The sequence below is a fragment of the Aquarana catesbeiana genome, linkage group LG02, assembly GCF_042186555.1.
Source record: "Aquarana catesbeiana isolate 2022-GZ linkage group LG02, ASM4218655v1, whole genome shotgun sequence".
In the NCBI taxonomy this organism is placed as follows: Eukaryota; Metazoa; Chordata; class Amphibia; order Anura; family Ranidae; genus Aquarana; species Aquarana catesbeiana.
Genome location: NC_133325.1, coordinates 122,783,300 through 122,794,096, shown reverse-complemented (window position 1 = coordinate 122,794,096; position 10,797 = coordinate 122,783,300). Strand labels below are relative to the sequence as shown.

Genomic DNA, 10,797 nt, shown 5'->3' with positions numbered 1-10,797 from the left:
TGGCTCTCCTCTACTCGCGTGAGGAAAAGCCGGTACGCAGCTTTTCCTGTTTACATCGTGATCAGTTGTGATTGGACACGTGGTAAAGTCTCTGTCAAAGGCTCTTTACCGAGATCGGTGTTGTGGTGTGTCAGACTGACACGCAGCACCAGCGATTGCCACGCTGCATGCCCCTACAGGCACGTGCCAGCTGTTATCCTGAAAGATGCCATATAACGTCCAGTCAGGATAACGAAACCACCGCCTGGCCATCATTCTGCTATAGGCTGAGCAGGAAGTGGTTAATAGAGGGATCTCTGGAATCTACATATAAAACAAAGAAAGCAGCATAGGATGAAAGAACCCCATATATTTTATTGTTACATATATCTCTGCAGATGTGAAATAAGATGTAATAAACCAAAAGTGTATTTCATCAGCAAACCATACCGGACCTCTTATAAAACCAGCTTATTTCTAAAGGGAAGTGTTTTTGTTACAGTCAATGAGCACCTGTCAATTTCTCAGTGCAGGTTGGAAAATGAATGGGGTATTCAGATTGGTTTCTGCAGACCACCAGACACCCTTCTAACACTTCTAAACAAGAACCAGCGCATAAAGAACTGCTGACTGAGTGCTACGTGAACATCAATACATTTTCCTTTAGAACATAATGCTTTCCAGTTTAGTTATTCTGTGTAATCCTAACATTGAAAAAAAAAAACAAAAAAAAAATTTAAACAAGTACAAAACGAGAAAGATCCTATGAGCTATGGTAGCAGTTCATGTAAACATATTGTTTCAGTACAAGCTTTACAAAGTTCAGTAATATCTGATATGTCAATTACAGATTTGATCCACAAAACCATTTTCTTCATCATTTGAACTAAAACATTTTGGAAAGTGTGTCATACTATATGGAAACTAGGAGTGTATGGGATATTTACTAAAAATAACAACTTACCGTACATAAAGAGAAAGGCTTCATTCAGATGAGCTTTGACACCCTTTCTATATGCAGGCTGTGTTTGTTATTTCACCTGCATCCGCCCCGAGCTGCGCACAGGTAGCCTATAGAAGTGGAAGCAGATGCATGAATCTGAACACACACTGGCTGCTTTGAATCCGTGTACCCATTCCTGCATGCATGTCAAAATTTGACATGTGGCTGTGCCAATGCAGCCTCTGCGTCTGTATCAATATCTGTAGGTTGTCTGCGCACAGCTCAGGGCGCATGCAGGTACAATAACAAACGCAGCCTGCATGCAGAACGCATGTCAACGCCTGTCTGAATAAAGCCCAAGTAAAGAAATTCTTACTTTTCCCAGAAAAATGTTGCTTCCTCTGTGCTGTTCATTTGTTCCATGGCCTAAGCATCTGGTCATGTGGTCTGCCCAATCCATGCCTTCAATAGAGATCACAAATCCAATCGAGTAGGATTTTGGACACATGAACAGCACAGAGGCTGCTTTTCTTTTAGAAAGATGGATATTTCATCCCTTCTGTAACTCTAGGTTCAAGACTGTTCACATTCACAGTTCAAATTTAAACACATTTAAACACTTACAAAAACCTTTCCCAATTTAAAGGATAACTTCACTTTTGCATCTAAAAATGAAAATGCTAACTCTCAACATCCTCCAATCCTTGCCCTGACCAAGGAAAATAACTTCTACCCTGGAAGAAGGAAGTGATTCCATTTGATCAGTGCAGTCACATGACTAACCACAGCTCACCATTACCAGCATTATTCTGATACACTGTCCCAGGGCCAGTGTATGGAGTGAGAAATGTACGGATTGGTAAATTAGCAGACGTGGGCATTGAACTTGCTACATAACAAACAAGTGCAGCCAAGACTGGAGGAGTGTGGAGGGTATTAAAGTGGTTGTAAATCGTACGAATTTTTAAGAAATATGCCTGAACTTACCAGCTCTGTGTAATGGTTTTGCACATGGCAGCCCCAATCCTCTTATTCTGGGTTCCCCGCTGACACTCCAGGCCCGCCTCCTCTTCCTCGGGTGCCCCCATGGAAAAGGCCTGTGAGTGCTCCTCACTGCTGCGTCCATTGACAAAGACAGCAGGACTCTGCCCCGCCCCCAGCTAGTGTCACAGGATTGGATTGACAGCAGCAGGAGCCAATGGCTTCTGCTGCTATTAATCTGTTCAATGAGGAGAGAGAGACAGTGGCTGGAGCTGCTGCACTCGTGCACATCGCTGGATCAGATGGGCTCAAGTAAGAAAAAAAGGGGGTCTTGGGGGGAGCTGCAACACAGAAGGTTTTTCGCCTTAATGCAATTAATGCATTATGGTGAAAAACCTTGAGGCTTTAGAACCACTTTAAAATAAAAAGTCCAGCCTGAGCTTTTTAGGCTGGGCTTCTCCTAAGGGTCACAGGAGTGCAATTTTGTTTTGCACTCCTGTGACCCATTTTCTGCAGGGAGCGGTCTGAAGTCACTGACGTCACTGCCATCAGTCGAGACAACGCGTCATTCCGACTCCCAAGTCTGGATCCACCAGCTGCCTTGATTGATGGCAGTCTCAGCGAGCCGCTGAGACGGCCGCTCCCTGCCCCTCCACAGCTCAGCGCTTGAATGAGCGTGGAAGCAGAGAGGAGAGATGCTGACTGACAGTCAGCAGTTCTCTCTCGGGGATCTGTGAAGACCGAGCCATCGGCGATGTTCCGTGGCTGGGTTCTCAGTGCAGAGACGGTGAAGGACAGCTGCAGCATCGGTCTGATGCTCCATCCACATAGGTAAGTATCTAAAATTTAAAAAAATCCCATACTTCTCTTTTAAGAGGCAAAATTTTAATTTATGAATGCAAAAGTGAATTTACTCTTTAACTTTCTTTTCTTTTAGGGCTGGTTCACACACTATGATCACACAGGAATGTGGTGTGTGTTCCTGTGCAATTCCTGCACATTCCCATGTGGTGCAACTTTGCAGCCTATTCATTTGAATGGGTTGAAATCACATCAGAACACAGAAAAAGCACTACATGCACTACTTTTAAAAAACGTGCCGCACCATGCGATTTGGTGCCCACACACGCACTGGGTTTTCGATCTGCGCTTGGGGTACCATCAACATTTTTGTCACTCGCAGCAGATCGCAAAGTCAGTGCGTTTTGGGAGCGGTGCAGAAAATGCGCGCAGAACGCGCCTTTCCTGCACTCTGGTGTAAACTGGCCCATAAGCTGAAACCATTAACTGCAGATGAGATGCCATATTTATAATAAGGTGACATCCCCCTTCTTGGTGCCACCAAAGTAAATTTTTAAAAAGCCGCTTTCCCCAACCCCTAGCTACCAACATGAAATCCTGCCATCACTGGTAAACCCCATCCCCCACAATCACACATTCTGCATCCCTGTATTCTTAATCCAGTGTTCATAGTAACAGGAAGTAGACAGGATGCTGTAAATTTGTTACAATCTGTGAAACAAAGAACTTTTAGGGGCGATTACCAAAGATTGGTGCACAGAGAAATATGCTGCAATTTCTATGCGCACACTTATTTAAAGTGCTTGTAAAGTCTCATTTGTTTTCCTAAAAAGAAAACAAACATGTTATACTTACCTGCTCTGTTGCAGTGGATTTGCACAGAGCAGCCTGGATCCTCCTCTTCTCGGGTCCCTCTTCTGTGATCCTGACCCCTCCCTCTTGTTGAATGCCCCCACAGCAAGCAGTTTGCTATGGGGCACCCGAGCTGAGCCCCTCAGTCCATTCAGACACGGAGCCCCGTCGCGGCCCCACCCCTTCTCTCCCCTGATTGGCTAGCTAACATTGATTGACAGCAGTGCTTTCCTTTGCTAACCTTTTGCTGCATAGGTATCGCCTATGTGCGGCGGCAAAAAGGGTGGGTTTTAATGCCCACATGCCGCACATGTGTGTCTATGGGCGGCAGAGGTTTCTGTGCTGAAAGTGCACTCACAGTACAGAGACAGAGCTGTGAAAGACAGCTCCCTGTCTGTTCTAATGATGGGGATCCAGTGGGAAGGGCTCCTTTCACGTGACCACTATGACAGCCAATCACAGAGTTCACATGACTAGGCAAACCTTTCCAACCCATGGGCATACAAGCCCAGTTAAAAGGGCACCGGGGCAGCAGGAAGGGGTTTAATCATCCCCGTTCTCATGCCTCTAGTAGATGGCGCTGCTGAAAATATCTCACCCAATCTCAGTAATGAAAAGGCCTTGGCAACACTGCACCACATCCTTCATTCACCCACGTAGATAAGACCTTTCACTAACAAGCCTGGAGTACAACATCCATCGTCATCTGACTATTTCTATATTTAGTGCTCCTGGAGCAGTGGAGTCAATTACAAAAAAAAATCTGTTCTCTAATGTTGTAGGGGTATATCAGCAATCGTGAACTCTTAGAAGAAAGCTGGACACATCCACAATAGAGCATGCAGCTTCTAAGCATTAAGCGTAACGATGCCTGCATCCATTCTGGAGAATAATTTTGTCCATGGAGGACTTGTATTCTGAAGTAAGCAACATTAAAGGCAGGATTACTCAAAGATGGAGAAGTATTTAATAAAATAAAAACTACATCATGTCTGGAATCAGGCCATCTACACAGTAAAGTGTCCCTGCTGTCCATACTTAACGGAGACTTATAGCCAAAACTTGTTTGGTTGTACTTCTCCTATGGATCACAGGAATACAATAACTTTTGAACTCCTGTGACCCGTTTTCATCAAAGAGCGGACTGAAGTCCGCTCTCTGCTACGTCACCAATGTCAGTTCAGGCTCCGCGTCATCCCAACCACGGAGTCTGGATCCGCCAGGGTGCATGGACTGACACCCGGTTTACTAGTACAGTATCCCATAACAACTAGTTTACAGATATAAGATCAGAGATTCTATTTGATTAGAATAAGCACAAGTCCACAATAAATTAGGAATATCATTGCAGCATGAGGCACCAGTGTCTCAAAGTGCAGTAAGTCACCAATTTCCAATAAACTGATAGGCTCAATGTTGCTGTCATGAAGCACTATATGAGAAGCCTCAGATGGAGACTACCAATCTTTAAACATCTAGCTGCAGACTAATCCTGGGGCTGTTAAGCACTTTTTTTGCATTTTCACTGCCTCTGGGCTAGTACCTGACCCGGAAATTAAAGTGGAAGCATAGGCTAATACAATTTAGACTAAAAACACTGATTCCCCCCTCGTCATAACCATGCTGTCTAATGTTTGTAAAAGAGTTCTGCTGGGAGTCCAGGTTCAGTCACATGATCTGTAAGCATTGTGAGTGGCTCGGCAATGTTAATGAATTATTGGAGCTGTGAAGTCACACACCAGGTTCCACTGCCCCTCTGTTATCACCGCTCCCTCCCAAGGGTATTTACATAGATCTCCTTTAAGCCCTGTACACACGCACCGAATGTCAGGAGACAACGGTCGGTTAAAAAAAAACAGCTGACATTCGGCCCATGTGTATGTCGGACGTGCATGCTGGAAAACCAGCAGCCGACAGACTCCCAATCAGCTCTCTCAGCCAATGGCAGAGAGCGCTGATCAGAGTGTTCTGGTGGGGAGGAGCGATCCCTCTGTCAAAACACAAGAGCTCAGCCGAGGAAATCGCTGTACTAACCTTGCATGGTTAGTACAGTGTCTCCGACCGAAGTTGTCAGTTTTTTTTGTGCAACCCGCTGGGTTGCATAAAAAAAAAAACCTGTAGTGTGTACCTGAATTTATGGGTATGAGGAGGGGGGAAGAAATGTTTTTAACCTAAATTGTATTCGCCTTTACTTCCACTTTAATGACATTTCCTTTAAGCAGAGCTGACAGGACTCTGCACTTCTTTGACAATGAAGAACTCTATTATCTATACATAGCAGCATCTTCAGTTAAACGTGCTAATAACTCATCTATACCTCAGCTTCCCTTACTAGTTATGCATATAAAGAAAAGTCAACAAACAGAAAGGCGTTAATATCAGTCATTTCACAACACTCAAACTCTTCCTATGAGCATCAAGTTTTGTAGTGCAAATGATTCCCTTTTAGAAAGTCTTCAAAAGGAGTATATATTGTGTACCCATGGTAGTTCTGACCTATGACACATTAACCATAGCGGGAAATAGCAGGCTGTATCCTCCTTAACGATATGCAATTAAAATAAGATTTATCTTTATTTGTCCTGATGGACATTTTTGCTAGAGTTTATCATTATCGGCATGTAGTTGTAAAATCTTTATATCCCTGGCATTGTGGCATGCAATAAAAAATAACAAACTCTTTGTTGCTCCTCATACCTGGTTGGCTCAATGGCAACACCCTTTAAATCAAGGTTCCAGTGGAATAAATGTAGATAGATGGGGTGTTGTCATACTTTGCATAATGTCTGTGCTCTATGCTTATCCCTGCTACACTATATGGGCAACATTTTGTGAACACCTGACCATCACACTTATGTGAGCTTGGTGGGCATCCAATAGCAAAACAATGGGAGTTATTACGAAGTTAGCACCCCTTAGCATCTATTCCAACCTCCACCTTTCATCTAAGGCTTTTCTCAAAGATTTTGAAGTGTCCATGAGAACTTGTGTCTGTTCAGCTAAAAGAACGTTTGAGATTAATTTACCAATGTTGGACGAGAAGACCTGCCCCACATTCAACATTCCAATTAATCACAAAGGTGTTCAGAGAAGTCAGAGCTATGTGCATGTCTTCTCAAGTTTCGAGTGATCACACTTTTTTTACCTTAAAGTGTACCATAATTGAACCAGTACATCTAATGCCGCGTACACACGGTCGGACTTTTCGACCGGACTGGTCCGACAGACTTTCCAGCGGACTTTCGACTGACTTTTTAACGTACGGACTTGCCTACACACGATCACACCAAAGTCCGAAGGATTTGTACGTGATGATGTACACCGGACTAAAATAAGGAAATTGATAGCCAGTAGCCAATAGCTGCTCTAGCATACAAACGAGCGGATTTCTGGGTCCGGCGGAGTTACGACGTAAAGATTTGAAGCATGTTCCAAATCTAAAGTTCGTCAGATTTGCGACTGGAAAAGTCCGCTGAAGGTCCGGTGAAGCCCACACACGATCGGATTGTCCGCCGGATTCGGTCCGTCGGCGTCCAGCGGACAAGTCCGGTCGAAAAGTCCGACCATGTGTACGCTGCATAAGGATATATTTTAAAAGTCTAAGGTGTTTTACACATGCACCTATTCCCAGGTGAGCTCACAAGTTGGCTTATATCAAAGAGTTTGAACTAGAGTTTACATATATATTAAAAAAGATATTAGGAGCCTATGGCAAACTAACAAGATGAATCTGCCATTGTAAGGGGTGTGTTTATCAAAAATATTTGCAGAACTATTCTTCCTGTAAAACTGCATGTACATTCATTCTGTGCGAACACCAGCAAAAACAAATGTTAAGATATGTTAAGATATTTTATCTCCAGGTCACATGTGTGAATCAGGAAAATACTGCATTATGGACACAAGATGGAGCCAATGATCATAGGAAATAAACACTTATTTTCGTCGGCTCCATCCAGTTGCCATAATGCAGTATTTTCCTGATTCACACATTTGACCTGGAGAAGTAGAAACTATAGGCAAAACTTTTTATTTTTACAGGGGGGGTTATAAACTCTGTAAGGTTTATTTTTGCCATCTTTGTCCCATTGGGGATATTTGCCTTCACTTCCTATACCATAGCCAAACAGGAAGTGAGAGGAAATCCCTGCAAATTAAGGGAATCTCTTGGAGACCCCCAAGTCACCAGAACCTGTGTCCCCATTAGAATATTTCCCCTAAATTATTATTACGGGGACAACCCAAAATTTGGGGTTTTCTTTACTTTCATTTTCAATGATAATGGTAAACAGGACAAACAGGGAGGGGGAATCTCCTTAACAGGGAACAGACAGAAAAAAATTGACAGGTGTTCTAATTCCTCTCCCCTCTATCCAAAACTAAAAACAAAAAAAGTTTTGCCTTTAGTTATACTTTAATAACATATAATATATGTTATATAATATAATATATATATATATATAATATATGACATATAATGCCTCCATTTGCACAGAAGGAATATCTCTGCATTTTTTAAAAAAACAATACACCCCTAAGTATGGTACTTAGAGATAGATAAATGAAGCGGACTATCATTTTTTAAACAAAATTACTGAGCAGTGAAAGGGTCCAGCTCTTTCCATGGCACATTTGGATACTCCAAAACTGACATTTTATTTCATGGTGGAACATTTCAGTGGCCACTAGTACAAAATTTCTATATTTTAGACCCCCTTTTGTTTCTCCTCAGCCTAAAATAGCTAAGTACATACAACATGACTTGCTTAATAAAGCACTACAAAGTAGAATTGATATGTAAAGGGATAGTAACCCTCAGCAACCAATCAAAATAAACTCTGACCTGATCTGGTCATTTTAAACAGAAATCAGATTTTTTTTCAGGATTATTGTACTTTGTAGATAGCATCCACACTTTGTATTGCTTTGCTAAACAAGACTATATGATATTTCTCACTTCAAAGTTAGTACAATCTTTTTCTATATACTGGATAAGTTTGTGAGCCAACTTGCGTTTTAGGAGCAATACTGCTAGAAGTAAAAACTTGTACCATATGCATTGCTGATATTTTGATACAACCTTCCTGGCAATCTAGGTGATATTAAAGAGGACCTACTGGATATTAGGAACGTAAGTATTATGCACTTATAGGTCTACTTGGGCAAAGGCATGCACGATTCATAAACCTTGCACAATCTATGCAAATGTTCTTGACTTCAGTCTGCCCACCAGGCAATCCCCAGTCATCTTTATTTGCATACTACTTGCAGAGGATTTAAAACCTGAATGCCAAGCACAAGGGGAGACAGAGAAACACCCCTAGGTTTAAGGGTATTGGGGGGCTAGTACACAGAAAATAAAAGGTCCTCGTTATTATTACCTCTTTAGAGTACACAGAAGCTAAATGGGGATGTGGGGGGCATTATATATTCTTTCCGTTAGGGCAAAGCCTTAGCAGCAGCTGTAGGAGAACTATACAGAGCTCTATGGCTCAATACACAAAGGCATTAAGTGATGGCTTAGCTTTGTGCCACCAACTCACAATGAATACAATCACTTTTGGCCTGCAGTCCCTGGTCTTCCCAAGTCTTTACAAGCTCTCAAGGCTTTTGCGGTATCAGTACAGCTACATACTTCAAAATACGAACTACACAGTTTACAGATTATAGACACGCTAAGTCCAGTGAACACTACAAGACACCCTGAAGACACCAAGAACCCTATGTACAGATAAGTCAAAAAGAGGAATTCTTTCTGTACCATCCACACCAACCAATCAACATCAAAATGGCACACAGGCATAAACATTAAAGAGGGAACTGGTTGCTACGGCCAGCAGAAGCGATTTTCCTTTAAACATTTTCACACATACTATGAAGGCTTTTAGATCCTCCATTAGGAGAACCTGACTGTATGTGGAATAAAGATGATCAATGTAAACTGGAGTTATACAGTACAAACATTGCCCACTTCTAAACACCGGTAAGTGCAGATTTGGAAGCTTGATACCTTCCAAAAATGCAACGTTAGAATCCTGCTCTACCTAGATGGAGCAGTGTTACCTAACGGTTATATAACGGCCCCTCACAAGGTAGAGTCTCCAGTCCATCTAGCTAAAAGTCAATTTGGGCTTTTCTTTCTCCATTGACTGAGTAGTATTATGCCCAATGACAGCCTTTTATGTGCTAGAAGGGATTTTGTGAACTCGCAAGGCACTTTTAGCACAGTCAACATCTAACTGACTCTCATTTTAGCAACTCCACACTCCAGACTGACAAAGGAGGGCTCTTCTTTAGAGGGCTCCTGTGAATATTCAGTATAGCGGTTGTCTTTTGCAGTGTTGCCATCTATGGTTTGAACAGGGTCCTGCAGGGGGTGAAGAACTTGTTCCTTCTCGTAACACGGAGATTCTTTCAGTTTGGGAGACTCTGTTGTAGGAGAGCTGATATATTCAGTGGTTGGAGAGTTGATATACTCTGTGGTAGGAGAGCTGATACAGCTGTTTCCAGCATATTCACCTCCTTTGGTAAGATTGCTCATTTTCTGCAACAACAAAAAAAAGTGTTACAGGTTATCTTTAACAGCATTCATTACTGTAGAGCTTATGTAAGGTAGCAGTTATATAGGGGTTGGGAATTCAGGAGGACTGAAGGACCTGAAAATTATGTCCAACTGGACCATAAACATTCAGATCGGGTGAACTTTCTCTAATGACTGTAGGCACCTTAAGACTGTATATAGAAAAAGAGGGCAAAAGGCAGTACAGATGACACCAACCACCCTTTGTATCAATGTCAATGTAGAGGTGAGGAGAAAATTGGAACAGCAAATTCTCCCCGTGCTGCTAATGTTAGCAGGGAACAGTGATCAGGACATGATATATAACCCATCCAAGTAATGTTCCTCCCAGGCCAGCAGTCAACTGCCTCATTCATAAAGGGTAACATGTCATAGCTGAAATCCGGACTAAATAAATACTGTACAAATATAAGAGGCATGCTTATATTTACTTGAGTCTTGGTGTGCTCTGTGTACTTCATATCTGTGCAGTAAGTCAGCTTTAAAGTATAACTAAAGGCAAAACTTGAGAAGGATTTTTTTTTTTAAAGATATTTTTATTAATTTTACAAACCAGTTGTACAAAACAAGCACAACAAACAACCACTTAGTATGCTCGGTCAAGCATTGGTAAACAGCAATAACATACAGCTCATATAAACAAAGACAGACATTGGTACAT

At 42.2% G+C, this 10,797-nt stretch overlaps 1 protein-coding gene across 1 annotated transcript in view; it reads right to left on the bottom strand.

Annotated features, from left to right (window-relative positions):
- Nucleotides 1-329: 329 nt before the first annotated feature.
- The window catches only part of MTMR6 (myotubularin related protein 6), a 104,376-nt gene continuing 93,908 nt past the window's right edge, over nt 330-10,797 (bottom strand). The window contains exon 14 of the mRNA XM_073613424.1: nt 330-10,100. Within this exon, the coding sequence (XP_073469525.1) occupies nt 9,792-10,100 (309 nt within the window). The 3' untranslated portion in view covers nt 330-9,791. The remainder of the gene's footprint in view (nt 10,101-10,797) is intronic.